The sequence below is a fragment of the Rhea pennata genome, chromosome 22, assembly GCF_028389875.1.
Source record: "Rhea pennata isolate bPtePen1 chromosome 22, bPtePen1.pri, whole genome shotgun sequence".
In the NCBI taxonomy this organism is placed as follows: Eukaryota; Metazoa; Chordata; class Aves; order Rheiformes; family Rheidae; genus Rhea; species Rhea pennata.
Window position 1 is genome coordinate 9081516 of NC_084684.1, and position 16799 is coordinate 9098314.

At 42.7% G+C, this 16799-nt stretch overlaps 1 protein-coding gene across 3 annotated transcripts in view; it reads left to right on the forward strand.

Moving 5' to 3' along the window:
* CAMTA1 (calmodulin binding transcription activator 1) overlaps positions 1-16799 on the forward strand; it is a 422644-nt gene that overhangs the window by 350687 nt on the left and 55158 nt on the right. For all 3 annotated transcript variants that reach the window (XM_062593606.1, XM_062593602.1, XM_062593603.1), the window contains 2 exons: positions 7520-7660; positions 9714-11569. In XM_062593606.1, the coding sequence (XP_062449590.1) occupies positions 7520-7660; positions 9714-11569 (1997 nt within the window). The remainder of the gene's footprint in view (positions 1-7519; positions 7661-9713; positions 11570-16799) is intronic.

Below are 16799 nucleotides of genomic sequence, written 5' to 3' on the forward strand. Positions count from 1 at the left end.
CTATTGTATGTATCTCATTTGGCAATTCGGGTGGTTCCCTCCCCCTCCATGGGACTTGCTAGAAACTGCAGTGCATAAGCAGCATATAATCATGGTAGAAGTATTCTTCTTCTCTCTTACTTATTCAGAACAAAGACCAAAATATGTAATATTAGAACATTAGAGGTTTGGAGGTTTTATAACTAGACTATAATCTTGGTGATTATAGAATATCAAGAAGTAAAACCAACAAAGACTCTCATTTACATCGAAGTTAGATTTTCATTTCATTATCAGTTAGTGCCACCTGGTGGTCAGTGACAAAGTTTCCTGCCACTGACGACTTTTCTGGTGCCAGAATGGGAATTAGCAGGCTGTGTCTTGCCTGAAGTCAAGGCACGATCCTCATCCACACTTACGACCAGCCCACGAGGGCCACAAAGTGGAGACTTCATGCTGGTGAGGGAAACATGCTCCTATTCCAAACTGATCAGAGTAGACGCAAAATAACAGAAAGGATGAGAAATAAATGGTCAAGAAGATGAGATCACTTCGTAAGGTGGAAAGATGGGCCTTACTTCAAAGTTTTCTCTTTCATCTCTAGTGAGAGTAAGACCATAATCTTGTCTACAGTGAGCATTAACCATGGAGGTCAGATCTTGAATGGTTCTATTGGTGTGTTGAGATTCTGGTTTTTATCATAGAAGGAGGCTTTAAAAATATTTAAGCATTTCTCCTGCTGTTGTGGCACCTGTCACAGATCCCACATACTATTGCAGCCTTGGGAACAGCTCTCTTACTTCTTACACAGTCAGCTCAGATGCTGTCCATCTCGGTCTAAGGTTGGGACGTGCAGTCGTTGCTCTCTCCAGGACTAAGAGTGACAAGTCTGATCCATTGTGCATAATATGACCTGTGAGTACTGGGGCATAATAGTGCCCATGAGTATAGAAGACGCCATAAAATTTAGCTTGATGAGCTATTCGAGACTGCTGGACAGAAGTTAGGACAGAGGGTAGTGAGAATGGGTAATAAGTATCCAGTGATTATCAGAAGGGATTGCACAGAAACAATGGTTGGCAGCTGGGCTGTCGGCACAAGCCATTGGCATTTTTGTAGCATCCAGCATTAGCTCCGGTGAGTCTAAATGGCATGAAGTGGAACAAGTCAGCTTTGTGCTGGATTGTATCAGTGGGAGCTTGGGGCTTCTGACTGGTCATGCACCTCCCAGAGCAGTGGGCTTTGCTGTGGGGAACAGAGTTGCATGTATTTTAAGCAGAAGCCTAGAAAAGAGTTGGGGAGACACACAACTTTTTGAGATGCAGATGCTCTGTAGCCTGCTGTATCCCTTAGAAGTCCATGGTAAAACATCTGGTACAATTCATGAGAAGCAAAAAAAAAATCGTAATCCTCTTGATTCAGTTTCCCCACAGCAAATCATTTTCATCTGAGGTCCCCAATGAACTATAATACCGCATTTATCTCCCTTCCAAATGCTAGTCTGCCATTCTCTGAAAGATGTCCTTGAACTGTATGTCTTGAGAAGCAGATGGAAAAGTTAACTCACTGTTAGTAGAAACACAGTTTGGCCAGCAGTGAAATACTGTGTGCATTGTTAAAGCTGTATTCATTTCTTGTGAGCTGTGACAAGTGTAAGAGCATTCATTCTGTCCCTGCCAATTGAGCTTTAGATACTAGCTGAATTGAAATACAGAGCCAAGCACCTTTACACTTTCACTGAACTACATACAAGTCCAGAACTCAATAACAGGGCCATTTAGCAAAACAGATAAGAAATTCTGAGTATCACAGAAGGGAATGGCCCAGAGATAACAACTTTGTCCTGATTAACGTTGTCAGAGGCAAGAATTCTTAGTGAGATCTACTTTTTATTATAAGCGAGTAACTTGTGGATTGCTATGAGAACAATCTAAGGGCGTTAGCTTCAGCACCATTCTTGCATGTATGAGCAGCCTTGAACTTCAGATGGCTGTATGTAAAAAATTGCTTTAGCTGTAAATAAAAGTTGCAGAAGTCTCACTTTGAGCTTCATATTCCGTGAATATAAGCAACATTCTGCTGATCCTTTCTAAATACAGTGTAACTGTATTTAGTTCCTACTTGTTGTTAGGTATCCAGTTGCAGTTACATCTGAGCAGTTTTTCAAGAAAGGGTTTCATTTTGAAAGAAAGGCTTCTCTTTAAAGATTGACTAAGAGTGAAGCTACTGTACAAGTCCTTACAAAGACATTAAAATTCCATAAGTAACATTAAGAAATGGCAAATTTGCAAGGTGAATCTTCTCTGCCTGTATTTCTAGCAGTGAAATTCAGGAAATCTTGTCTTCATCATCAATAAATAATGAAAGTGGAGGTTGGAAAATGAAATTAAATTGTGTGTGAGTGTCCAGATATGAAAGGATAACTCTAATGAAAATGTCCTCATTGAACTGAGAATTCAGAGTAAGGCCTTTATTTCTGTCAACAAGAACACAGAAATGTCCTTTGAAAATTCAAAGGACAAGGCTGCCAACTGACAGTTTCCATGGCAACAACCTTCTAATGTCAACAATTTGTGGAATGGGATCTCAGAAGCAAAATGGACTTTCATTCCCACTAGTAAGAAGGCAAGAAAAAATTCTCCTACTTACACTAGATCAGTAATTGAAGATTTTTTTAAAAACATTCTGTATCACATAGGAGTGGCTGCATGTAGAACTCTTAGGTAAAGGTTCACCACCCTTACATGCATGGTTAACCGTGGGTGGACCCATGGAGTGAGCAGATCGTTCCAGATGTGTCAAGAGGGAGAAGCAAATAGAAATCTGACCCTCATTATCCCAAATATTCCACCTTTGTCAGTGTTTGGTTATCTGTTGCGTACTGGAAATGTCATCACTGTTGTTCAAAACAAAAAGGCAGGCCCATACCTGTGAAAAAGGGGCAAAGGAGCAGCAAGTAAGGTACAGGGAAAACTGGTCCAGGGAATGTCTTCATTATATATGTTGTATGTGTATGTACAGGATACAGAAGAGCGAGAGCTTTTGAGTGGAAACAGGAAGTATAAAATTGATGAAGTGGCAAAGAAGAACCTCTGCAGCAATCAGAAAGGGAGAATAAAACAGATTAAAATGTAAGAAGGTATTTTAGGGACAGATGTTGCTCAGGATGGAGGGAAACAGCAGAATGGGAAATGGTCAGGCTTTTAACCACTGAGAGAAAGAAATACGTGGGTTTTCGATCCAGTGTGAAGATGAGACAGTAAGGTAGGTTAAAGATGATGGGGAGGAGGAAGATAGCTGGAGGACTGGAGGGTTGTAGATTTGGTAATTTTGGAGGATTGAGTATTGTAATTGGTGACACTTCCACTAGCCTTAGAATAAGGCAGAAGTAGCCGGAGTATTAGAATAAATCTAGACAATCACATTTTTCTGCGCTTAGGTTTCTTTTGCTTCTGAGTTTCCATCTTGCCAGCAATCTAGATGATTTTTCCTTGCTTTACTAAAGATAGTCAAAGGAAGTCCTGGCAGTGCTAATGAATGGGAAGCCAAAGGATCAATACTGGAAGGTGGTGTTGATTCTCTTTTCTTCACAAGAGAAGAAAGGAGCCCTCTTTCTGGCAAAAAAAGGAGTTGGAGAAATAGCTGCTAGGAGTAGCATTTGCAATCTGAGTTAATGGACCTTCTTTCAGCCTCAGTTCCCTTCCTTAAATGCCCAGGAAAATGACAGTAATTTTCCTGGCTCAGCTACATCACTTCCACAGACTCTTCCTGCACTGGGCAGAGGTTGTGTGGCAAGAGATGTGCCACCAATAAAAGGCAGCAGCTTTTAGACCTGTTCACGGTAGCACTGTTTGGAAAGAAACATGTAGGAGCAGTTCTCAACTTTCCTTTAAATTATAAAGAAATATACAAGGAATCTGAACAGAAGCTAAAATACTTCCCAAAATGCCTAACCTTCAACCTTTTTTTCCTTCTTTTATGTTTCTACATTACAACTTTATATGTAATCAAATGCACTTCTACGGTGATTTCACCTTTTGGACCTTGAAGAAAGAGGAGGTGTGTGTGGGGGCGTTGTACATACTTTTTATTAACCTTCTTTTCATAATGAAATAACCTGATAGAAATCTGCTTTCCTGCTGATTCATTATGTGTCGAGAAGCCATGTGTGACATGTTAAAAACCATCTTGATAGTATTTGGTATTCAGTACCAAACCCTCAGCAACTTACAGGAGCTTTTCTTTAAAAGAGGAAGGGAGAAAATCTGCGCATTGGATGTGCCAAGATAGTGGATAATTTGCGTTAAGCATCCAGGCTCTTTTTTTTTTTTTTGGCAATCTGTCACCCTTCAGTGGCTTTTTATTTTATAACCTTCACAGAAAACAGGGACCATAAGCTCTAAAAGCACTTACACCACATGGGCAGAAGCTGGAGTTGGAGCCTTTTTTGATCAGCAAGAGCAAGGTTAGAGGAGGAACTTTCCTATGCAGAGCTACCTGTTCATGAACTTGAAATTCCATTGATAGCTTGAAATGCCAAAGACTTGAACATATAGTCAGCAAGGCTAGTAAAAATGCATTCTCAAGATAGATGCTGCTCCTGGGTGTGACGGTATAAAGACCATGAAAAAAGCAAAGTAGAGGACAGGGTGATCCCAAGGAAATTCAAGTGTTTGGAGACCTGATTTGTGAATGCTACGAATATGTTCAGGAAAATCAAAAGCTTTGGTTTCTGCCTCCTTCTTACAGTAGATCCACAATGGGAGTTTTTTATAATGGAAGGACCTGAAAATAATGCAGAGAATACAGTGTGTGTCCAGCTATAAAGCTGTTCTTTCTTGGCTTCCAGCTCACAGCTTGATTCAGTCTTAAGAAGAATCATCCTGTATATGTAAACCATGAGACATGATTCACTTACTAGACTTGCCCCCTATAATACCCTGCTTATCACTGGATTTAGCAGCAGTAAGGAACAAACTATGACATACTACTGTAAAATAGTCTTTCTATATGTAGCAGTAATTCAGAGCTCACTTCTATGGCAAAGCATTGCTGAAGTTACCAAAAATAACTTAATGGAAAGTTTCATAGTAATAATTACAGTTCAGTAACTTTTTTAGCATAGCAGAAAAGTTCCAAACATTTTGCTGCATTTTATCTTGTTTCTATTGTGTTTTTTGCAAGACTGTTATTTGAACATTACTTTTAAAGCATACCATCACATGTGACTGGATTATGTCATAGAATAATACTATGAATGTGAGTAGAGGTACCGAAGCAGGAAGCATGTATAAACTTAAACTTACACCTAGTAACAGATACTGAGTGTTAAAAGGGAATTCAAAATTGTGAACATTCTACAAAGCAAAATCTGTGGGGTACATTACCAATAAATGTGGCTGTCTGGTAAGCATAGAGGGACTCATTACAAAACCAATTGCAAAATGTTGAGTAGTGGTATGAGGAAAAATGCTTACAAATCTTATTTAAAATATTTCTGTGGCTTATCCAGACCAGCAAATAAAAATACAAACTCTGGAGTATAAAACTACACAAGGATGCTGCATTCCCAAGCAAAGCAACATCAGTGGGTGCTGAGGAGATGGAGCAGCAGGTCAAGGAAGGCATGCAAGAAAACTGCTTAGCAGACCGGAAGAAGGAAACCTCCTCCACTGGCTAGTTACAATATATTAAATAAGTGTCAAAGACCAGAATAGGGCTTTCATACAGTAGCCCTATGTATGTTGTTATGATACCCACCTCTTGGACCATGGCCAGCAGCTGTCATGAGTATATCCTGATTTTCTTCTAGTATTCTTACATGAAGCAGTTTGCAGCTTGTTCATTGGGAGTTTGTAGATCGTCTGAATATGCAGTGATTATCAGCCCAGTGTGCTGCTCCCACTTTCATGACCTCTCATCCAGCCTGCAGGGATCTATATAGGTAGGGCTTAATCTAACACAGTTGAAGTTAGGGAGGCTTTCAACCTTGATTTGGTAATACTGGGTTAAGGATTTTAGAGTACAATGTGCAAGGAATGTGCTTTGCTAGAGTGTCACAAACATTGAGAAGAACAAGCTCTTCTGGCCTGAACCAGCAGGCAAGGGAACATCCTGGAAATAATATTGCCAGCAGCCAGCTCTTCCCAAAATCTGCAAGTGTGCTGTAGTGCGCACAAGGGATAAATAAACAATACAGAGAAATAAATTGCTTAGAGAAAAACTAAAAGTGATAGAAGATGCTTTGAGTCAGTTATCCTGGAGAAAATGTTTTGTAAATGTTATTTCGATTGTGAGCCAGGTTGAGAGTATCATTGTTATAGAAAATTCTGCATCTTAAAATTCTGAGATGGAGCCTTTATTCAAGTAACCAGTTTATATGCAGGTAGTGTAGCACTCATATTTAAATAAATATCACACAAGCCAAGGGACTCCCCTGTAAAAGAGACCTCCAGTTTGCAGTGTGTCCGCCAGTGTCACTCTTCTGCCCTTTTTTCAAGATTACCAACTTGCCTAAGCCTACGGGGTGAGGCAGGGGCTCAACCCAGTATTTGTTAGTGACTCTTTAAATTTGAGAGAGTCTTCACTGCTGCCAGTCAGGATCTGACACGGAAGACCTGGCAAAAGGTCTTGTACCTGCTTGTACTTGCTATTATATTGGCTTATTTTTGGCTGCTAATGCTATTATAAAATAATTCTTTCTTCATCGAAATGCTCCTTTTGATATACTATGTTATTTAATGAAACATAAGTACTTTGTTACTTTCTAGTTTTTGATAAAAGTTACATGTACTGTTCAGACAGCTTTTACAGTTTTACAGTTTGATTAGAGAGCCACCATTAACAGGAAACTGAAATAGCAACAGATTCCCTACTAAAATCTTTTTCTCTGCATTCATTCATTGATTTCTATTGAAAGGGTATACTTTTACAAATGTATAAGGTTCACAGGTAAATATAAACAAATTAGCTAGATGAAATAGGAACCTTAGCTCCTCGGACCTGCCAATGTCACCTTATAATTGCTAATTCTGAGAATTATGTGTATCTCAGTGACCTTATTGGACACTTATCTCCTCCAAATCTTGTGTAGTTAAGTCAGTCCCCACTTCACAGTCACATGGTGTTTCATTCCATATTGCTAATTAAATCAAAGGAGGACTTCCTCTTGGGCCAGCATTGTCAGGTACTAGAAGACTGGATAGTAATAAAATGTAGCAAAGTATTAAAAATAATTGCTTTATTCTGGCTTAACTTCTTGTTTCCTAGATAGCCTTGGGCAGTTTACAGAAAGGCAGGAACAGCAACTAACTCACCAACTGGTTAGGAGACCTAATCTAGTAATTGCATTTTGAGGCTCATAGCCTTTTGGACAGCAGCAAGTAGAGAACACTAAAATAATAATCATTGTTATTCTTCTTTATAGCTATCCCTCAGTTCTGAGAAAATGCAGCAGAGTGGGTTTCTGCTGTTCTTCTGGGATGGCTTCTGAAGTGTTTTTGAAGTTTCCAATGGGAAGTTTTTACTGTTTTCTTCACAGTTCATGGCATTAAGTGGACATGCAGCAATGGAAACAGCAGTTCAGGGTTCTCAGTGGAACAGCTTGTGCAGCAGATCCTTGATAGTCACCAGACCAAGCCACAGCCTCGAACACACAACTGTCTCTGCACTGGTACCTTGGGTGAGTAGTAGGAGCCAGGCTGAGAGTATGCAATGATTGTAGCTTAAGCCAAACTTGCAGTAGGGTTTGTAGTACCCTGTAGCCCTGCAGCCCACTTCCACTGGAGAAAATGGGCTCAGGTGGTTAATTACAAGGTACCACTGGAATAAGACAATAATAACTTTTGCTTAGCTATCGAAAAAAGTACAGAAGGAAATTTTCTTCCTGTTAAAGAAGATGATTTCATTTTGAGTGAGACTGAAACAGCAAAAACCAGTATCCTTCCAATTAGAACTTTACAATAAGCAGGAAAATGAGTGACTCGTTATTACATTAGTTAGACCTCAGAGAACCCTGGGGAGAAAAAAAAAACAAAAATGTGTTTGTTTCACAGGGTTTATTTTTTCCTTCGTTTTTGGGCAGATGCCAAATACAATTGAGATTTAGGTAAGAATGATGACCTCAGAAATACCTGGGTTTGGATTAAAATTTGGCCCTTAAAGCTCAGCTCTTTATCCAGGCTTGCAGATCTGAACATGAATCCTTTTATTCTTCCCTTTGATGTTTTGTCTTGTGCTAAGTCCACTGCATGCTTTTTAAAATAACAGTGTCACTTTACTTTATAGCAGCTTGCACATTGACATGTACATTCCCAATTTCTTAGTCATACACAAAGACTGTGGTGTGAAAGCCTCTCTGTTGTTCTTGTTCACTCCATGCCTAGGAAAGCAGAGAGATTTAATATTGCGTTTACTCTCAAAAGCTCTGTCCTGAACTACTTTAAGAGACCTGATTCAGATCTTGAGCACATAATAGAGACGTTCCCCTTTAAGGGCAAGGAACAAAAGATTTAGCAAATTACAGTGTCTACACAGACACTTTATGTTACCCTGAAGATAGCATTTATAATTATAGCCATCAGCTATAAGAAGGAGGTTTCTTTCCCCCATTACTCATTATACAGGACACTAACTAATATTCTTACCTCATTCTCGGGAAAATGAATCAATTAGAGAAAGAAATGTCAAAAATTCATGGGCTGTTCTTCTTTTTAAAAAGGCAGTTGCTGCACTAGAATTTGTGGTTAAGATACCTTCACAGAGAGAATCATTTACTTTAGTCTGCCTAATTTCCCAGAGCCCAGAAACTCTAGTGATGTTCATCTTCTGTCAGGCAAGTGAAGGCACCAGTTGGCGTAACTCCTGTGGAGAGTTGCCTTCTGACCTTTGCTAGAGCATTCTTCGCCCTCTCTAATACCACTTGGTCTCTCTGCGTGCAACGTTTCAAGGTATAAAATGTTTATCTGTCATCATATGAACAACTTAGAACAAGAGAAACATGTCCCCATCCTTATAGGGGGGAAAATGTTCTTTATTCTGGCAAATGTACTTTTTATCTAATAATTTGACTGGCAGATATAAGAGATATGATGAGGACAAGAGAATAAGGAAAATAATCTCGGATGATGCTGGGGACAGGAGCACAATAGAACATCTGTCACCTCTAGATTACCAGTCAGAATCCCACCCACATGAGCAGTTGCCAAGCCATCTGGCATCACCCAATGTGAAGTATGCAATATCTGTGTTGCAGAAGGTTGAGGTCTTGTCTGTGATGCAAATGAAATAGGGCCTACAAGGCAGAAATCCTTTGCCACATGTGACAGAAATAGCCCTTGCTTTACAGACACTGTACAGAGATCAAGCACATATTTAAATAAGACTAAAACTGGACACAGATGCTAACTCCCTTCCTTCTCCTTATACCTTCTCTGATCAGGGCAGGGAGAAAAGAGGAAGTGGGTGCTATGTGAGGTGAGAGGGGTGCACACACAGAGGAGTATTTGGAGGTTACTGTCACTGCACACAATGGAGCTGTAAATGGAGCTGTAAATCTGGCACTGGCAAGAAATTAATCTTTTAAGCTCTCTGTTGCTCTCTCATACGTGCACTCACACTCTGACACACACATGCATAAGTATGGATGTCCTTTGCTATGGCCATAAGATTCACAACTAATACTGTTTTAATTTTGTATTTACTGAATAACAAATGTTGTTTGTCTTCTGGAACAGGGGCAGGAAGCAGCGTGCATCACAAGTGTAACAGTGCCAAACATCGCATCATATCACCAAAGGTCGAACCAAGGACAGGTGGGTACAGCGCTCATTCAGAGGTGCAAAATAACGATGTCTCTGAAGGCAAGAATGAGCACAGTCACGGCAAAGCCTCCAGCCGAGAGAAGAGGAACGGCAAAGTGGCAAAACCGGTGTTGCTCCATCAAAATAGTACTGAGGTTTCTTCTACCAACCAGGTGGAAGTTCCTGACACAACCCAGAATTCTCCTGTGTCCATCAGCAGTGGATTAAATAGTGACCCAGATATGGCTGATAGCCCAGCAGTCACTGGTGTGTCCAGTATGGCTGTAGCCTCAGTTATGGGAAGCTTGTCACAAAGTGCCACGGTATTTATGTCAGAAGTCACCAGTGAAGCTGTGTACACCATGTCACCCACCTCTGGCCCCAATCAACACCTCCTGTCCTCCGATGCAGCTGCACAAGGACTGGTACTTGCTGTGAGTTCAGATGGACACAAATTTGCTTTTCCAACAACAGGCAGTTCAGAGAGCTTGTCGATGTTACCTAGCACTGTCTCTGAGGAACTTGTACTCTCCACAACTTTAGATGGAAATAGAAAAATTCCAGAAACCACCATGAATTTTGACCCAGACTGTTTTCTTAACAATCCTAAACAAGGGCAGACTTATGGTGGAGGAGGTCTGAAAGGTGACAGCATCAGTACCAACATAAGGCAGTCACCCACAACGGACCGTGGTTTCAATTTCAGTACAGCCCTCACAAAAGAAATCAAAACTGAGGACACATCTTTTGAACAACAGATGTCCAAAGAAGCATTTTCCTCCACTTCTGCATCTAACTCTCTCACCCTCACTACAGGTTCAGGTTTGCTTCCATCTGGAGGAGGTCTGAGCCCAAGTACCACCTTGGAGCAGATGGACTTCAGTGCCATTGACTCCAACAAGGACTATTCTTCCAGTTTCAATCAGACCGTACAGAGCCCTCATGTTCATCAGACCCCTTCCCCCAGCTTCTTTTTGCAGGATGCCAGCAAACCTCTTCCCCTTGAGCAAAACACCCACAACAATTTGAATGACACAAATGGCTCATTTGTAAACACATTAGGAATCCCCAATGTGAAAACAGAATCCTCATCCCAAACCACTTCCAACTGTAATGGCACAGTGGAAACCAGAATAGAGTCCACCTCTTCTCTCCAGCTCATGCAGTTCCAAGCAAACTTCCAGGCTATGACTGCAGAAGCTGAAGTTCCCATGGAGACCTCCCAGCAGGCAGAGGGGAATGAAAATCTACTTAAATCAGGGGATCTTCAAGCCTGCAGCACAGAACACTACTTGCAGCCTGAGGCAAATGGGGGTGTCAGGAACGGGAACAATCTTCCTATTCTCCAAGGAAACATGGTACAAGGACTCTATCCTGTGGCCCATCCCAGCTTAAATAACTCCTCCAACATGGAGCTTAACTTGGACCACTTCGACATCTCCTTCAGCAACCAGTTTTCTGATCTAATTAATGATTTCATATCTGTAGAAGGTGGGAGTAATGCTCTCTATGGACACCAGCTGGTGTCAGGTGACAGTGCCGGACTATCTCAGCCTGAAGACAGTAACAGAGCAACCTACAACCAGGCTGAAATGTGCATTCCTTGCTGCAGTCCTCAGCAAGCCAACATGCAACTCAGCAGCACAGAGAATGGAGCTAGCACGATGGCATACATGCATGTGGCTGAGGTAGTCTCTGCAGCTGCAGCACAAGGCACCTTGGGGTTGCTACAGCAGAGTGGGCGCTTGTTCATGGTGACAGATTATTCACCAGAGTGGTCTTACCCTGAGGTAAGTTTAGGGCTTTCACTCATTAACAATTACTACCTTATCTTTCATTGCTTTGTTAATAAGGGTTCCAGGAACTGTTTTGTTAAAGCTGTGACAAGGCTTTTAAATACTTTTCTTAGAACTAAGAGCATCCAAAGCCATTTGCATATCTGAGTATACTTTTTATTAAGCACTTCATTACCCCGTCAGGAGCCCTTCCTTTGCTTTTGAAACATCTGAACGGAAATGTTTTTGTTTCATTGGAAAGGAAAACATTTCCCATGTGATGGCTTCATGGTGCTACCCAGCCACTTTAGAGCAACAGAGCTCGTAAACTGGAAATGACCCTTAAATCTGGCTTGAATGTTCTTGCTAGAGGAATTTCTGGCCTTCATTGCCTTAATGAGGTCAGCATTTACCTCCTTCCCTTAGATTATTGAAAATCAGTTGCATGCACTGCAAATTAAAAATGTCAGCAGCACAGATTTTTCTGATGTTAAGGAATGCTATATCAAAGAAACTCAGTTTAGTAATGGACCATTAATGGACAGGCAGGTTTTCTGGACAAGCAAAATTGCCCTTTGTGTTTTCCAAGTCCAGCCTTGGAGCATTGCTGTGTGTGTTGCTTTATGCAAGTATATATAATAACTGCTCTGGAGAAGATCTCTCTGTTCAGTTGGCTAGCACTATCTGATCACTAGTCCTGCAGTGCTGCACCCAGTAAGCGTATATCAGACGCCACTGGTTGTGGACTTGTTAGTGGATGAGACAGCAGAAATTTACAATGATGAGATTAGTTTATTTAACCTTCAGCTGAATGATTATGTGGTATCTCTAGGACCATGGTGTTGCAGAAACAGCTGATGAGCTGTTATTTAGCCTTCAGTGGCTCTGAAAGTTGTCTTGCTCTGTAACGTGGGACTTGATATGAGAACATGGGTATTCACTCTGCAGATGGAAAGACACTGAGGTTGCCAGCCTGCATGAATGACTGGCAGACACTGATGAAAAGTCTCATCCGAGAGTTCCCATCCTCCCTTTAGTTGCTCTCCCTCTAGACAAATCCATCTTGTCTAGCAAGATACTGGTGCAGGCTAAGGCTCAGTGAGTGGCTGAGGGCATACAGCCACTTGTTGCAGCATATCCCAGAGTTTGTGCAGTCAGCAGCTGTGACAGGACATTCTAGGACTTTCTAGGATGGGAGATGCCCAGGAGCCTCACCTCAGTCTGCCAGCTGCTGAATCCATAGGCCCTGTTTTAGAGACTAGTTGGTCACTGATAACCTACCACTCACCATCAGCTGGAATTTACTTTCTTGATTTTGGTGGAAAATAACTGAATGCCATTCTTTTGCTTCTCTAAAGCATAATGTCAAAAACTGAAATGAAGTGTCAAAATGATGGTGGTCACTACTAGTATTTTCTAATTGACCATTCTAATTGACAGAAAAATAATATGATAATGGTCTCCTGGCAAATGAACCCTTCTGAAAATCATTGCCAACAAATAATAGTGGCTCAAACTCATCTGTCCACAAAGGACCTGATGTGAAATAGTATGGCAACTTGCAGCATGTGTAGTCTTCTGGGTCAGTATATGGTACCAAAGACATTCTACAAGGAATACAAATGTCATGTTAGTCTTACGGTGGCTGCTTTCTGCATATTTCTCACAATACTTCATGCTGAAGCTTTCCAAATCTAAAGGTTGTCACGGGTCTTTTATTTTTCTTTTATTTTTCCAATTAGGTTTCATTTGTAATAGTGCGGAAGGGGAGAGGAAGGCTATGTTGCATTACAGACAGTGCTTCTGCTGGTATCTGTTCTCTGGGCAGTTACACTCTTTTTATTTATGTGGAAGACCCCAAAACTCAAAGAAAAACACGCAGCAACCCTGCAGCCTTTCTGTTACACTTTTTTCCTTTTATTGTGCTACCATGGAAACCTTTTTTATTATCCCATTACTACACTAGTGAATTGCTGAACTCCTGCTAGCAGAACTTGAGTTACTTCTTTTTATATGACCATGAGGGCCATAGACTCACCAGGACATTTTTCAAAACTAGCATGGGTCCAGGATTTCTTTCTCTTTGCATGGATTCGTATCTGGAATTTCTAGTTTTGATTTGCAGGCACCTCAGAGTAATACCCCAGCTATTAATTTTCTTTATTAATAGGCAGTATTTGCCACATAGAAGTAGTGAGATACGATGATACTTCTTTTCCTGTTTTTGCCACTACTGGAAAATTATACTGAATGCTGCTGTGTTGCATTTGCGCAGCATTTCGGTGTCCTAGACTCATTGAGAATTGAGACTGCTCGGTGCAAAGCTTCTCTGGCACTGTAGCGCCAGCACAGGATTAAGTATCAGATACTGCTGTTTTGAAAGGCACTTAGAAAACGCCATGAGGTTTCAGGAAGTTTACTTGGCAATGATAGAGTTCTGTAGTTTATACAGATTTCTCAGCGGGGCCAACGGTATCTAATCTTGCAGTAAGCCCAGAGCACTGGTCTTTTTAGTAAAGTACTGCTCACTTGCACTCTGATACTGTCATGTCTGGCACTATTTACATTTTTGCCTTCTAGTGTTACAATCACCTGATTGCTGCAATTACATCAAAAAATACTGCATAGCATGTACTTTTTTATCTATAAGTAACACATGGACAAATTTATATTGTGTACTCATAAAAGGGTCAGAAAAAAACCAAAAAGGAACTGTCATCTCGAAAACAAATTCTACCTTTTCTACAGGATTCTTGGAATCCACCACTGCTTGGTTTGTCACTGTGATAACTTTGCTTCCTTGTGTGTTATGGTTTTCACTTAATATATGTTTCTAAATGTTCTCCCATAGTGGTAGGTATCCCTCTGGTGCATGGGGTGTTTGCCTTGTTGAAGAGTAGACTGGAACTGGAAGACTTGTCAAGCAAAGCATCTGACAAGGTGGTAGTAAATTTTCCCAAACACGTGTTGCCTCTGCTGAGTTTCCATAGGAATTGGTTCCGTACTCCTTAGCCAAACACTTAACAGAAAAAAAAATGCTATGCTCTCAGGGTCCTTGTTCAATCGCAGCTGTGAGAGTAGTCACTGTGAAATGAATCCTGCAAGCCTCTGATAACTCTTGCCTTAATGCTGAAGAAGTATGTGCGAACAAAAGCTCTTCTCTTCTTCTGGCAGAGCTTCTAAGTCATTCTTAGAAATTTGAGGAACCCTCTTATTTTTCCACTTTACTTGCAAGTTCCCGTTTGTCATCACACCTTCTGATGAAGGCCTGAGCCAAATCCACTGATTTCTGTGGAAGAGAGTCATTGTGTTGCAGAAGTCGATCTCAAATACTTCTGTCAGCGGTACTACTACAGGCTTATGTAGAAAAGCCGTCGTTCTCCTTTGCCTTTTTTTTGTTGTCGTAATTTATTTCCAGATTTTTCTGTAGGTTTCGCTAGCCTAGGGCAGATAAAACAGAGATTGTAAGTAGAAGGGAATGAGACACAGCAGATTCATGTTAAATAGATCGGTCAGGTAAGCTCTGGCTGAGTTAAAGATCCTGCTCATTCAGCCATGCCAATATGCCTTGCCGGCATTCCTGTTGGAGGCTTGGGTAGAATCAGCGTGGTTCCATTTTGCATGGCCTGGTGCCCAGCAGATGCTGAGGGACCCAGGTAAGCCACAGAGCTGTGTGCACACTTTGCAGCTGCTCTGGCACAGGGCCAGCAGATGAGCTGCCGAGCTCCACAGTCAAGGCCAAGGGCTTCAGGAAGGGCTAAACCCACCCAAGCAGGAAAAAGGGCCCTGGATCAGAGCAGGTTCTTGCTCAGCCCCTGAAGTATCTTCTCATTGGTTTCTTTGAACAGTGTGTTAGTGAGCTCAGCTACAGATGAGGTGACACTGCCAGCAAGGGCAGAGTGACCTCAGTGCTCACGGGTGGTTTGAGAAGTGCCTGGCTGAGGGAGTCCTTCCCTCAGGCAGACTGAGGTGCACATGTGAACAGCGAAGGCCTCGGAGGACACACATGATGGAGCTCTGGCTACGTCCAGGTGACATGCTGCAGCTCAGGGCAATTCCAGGTACTTGTGGACCCCTCTGGGTCCATTACCACACAGCTGTGAGAAGGCTTGTCAGTCAAATGATTGCAGTAAACCCAGGCCGGAGTGACTAAGCAAACTCCCAGGTGCCAGCAGCTCCACTCGGGTGCTTCGGGCTGCTCGAGAAGCCTCTCTGGAAGCACTGTTGGCTGGGGGCAGGCTGAGAGAAGGCCAGGCTGCTCCCCCATGCACTGGATTGCCCACCTGCTCCGTTCTCCCCTTGATGGCCAGGGCCTGTTACCCAGCTCTGGAAACACACTGGCAGTGCTGGGGTCTTAGTAGGAGTGAGCTGCAGGCAGCAGGACCCCCAAGCGAGCAGCTGGCAGCGGAAGCCTCCGAGCGAGGGCCGGGCTGCCCCTGAGCAGACTGCGGGTGGCACGACCCCCGAGCAAGGGCCATGTTGCAGGAGCCTCCAAGTGGGCTGTGGGTGGCAGGACCCACCCCGAGCAGGCAGTGGGACACCTTCCCCCCCAGCAAGGGCCTGGCTGCAGGAGCTCCGAAGCTCCGAAGCGGGCTGCGGGCGCCGCCACCTGCGCTGTGCCTCCGGCTGCCGCCCGAGGGCAGCACGGCAGCGTCAAAGGAGCCATTCGGGCTGCCGGGGGAGCTCTCGGAGGACACCATCTCTTCCATGAACGTGAGGAGCATCCGGATGCTGCTCTAGTGTAAGACGGACCTTGCTGTTAGCCATGCCACTCACTCGACCCTGGTGCTGGGAAGGATGTAGCTGCTTTGATCCATATTTGCCAGCTGGGTCAGAATGTGTAGTGCTAGGACAGGCTGTTCCTCCGGAGCTGGATGTCAAACGGGAGTGAGCTTACAGATCTCACATCTATTCTGCAGTCATGGATTTACCGATTGGGCTGAAGGGGCTGGAGTGTCCCACCCCCGACCTGAGCCACCGTGCGGTGCTGGGCTGCGCCTTGCAGCACAGGGCAATACTGTTCAGGTCTCTGTTGTGGTTGCACACGTTGGGTAGCAAAGGATAGCCTGGGAGCCTGCATGCGCAGCAGGGAAAACATCTGTCTCCAGGCCTGGTAGAAAGCTCAGCTTCTTTCAGTTTCAGAAATCCTGTGATACTTTCTTTCTACAAAATGTGCCTCTTATTACTGGGAAGGCTGTTTGAATTGCAGTGTTGATGCTTTTGCTGAAACACCATATTCTTTTAG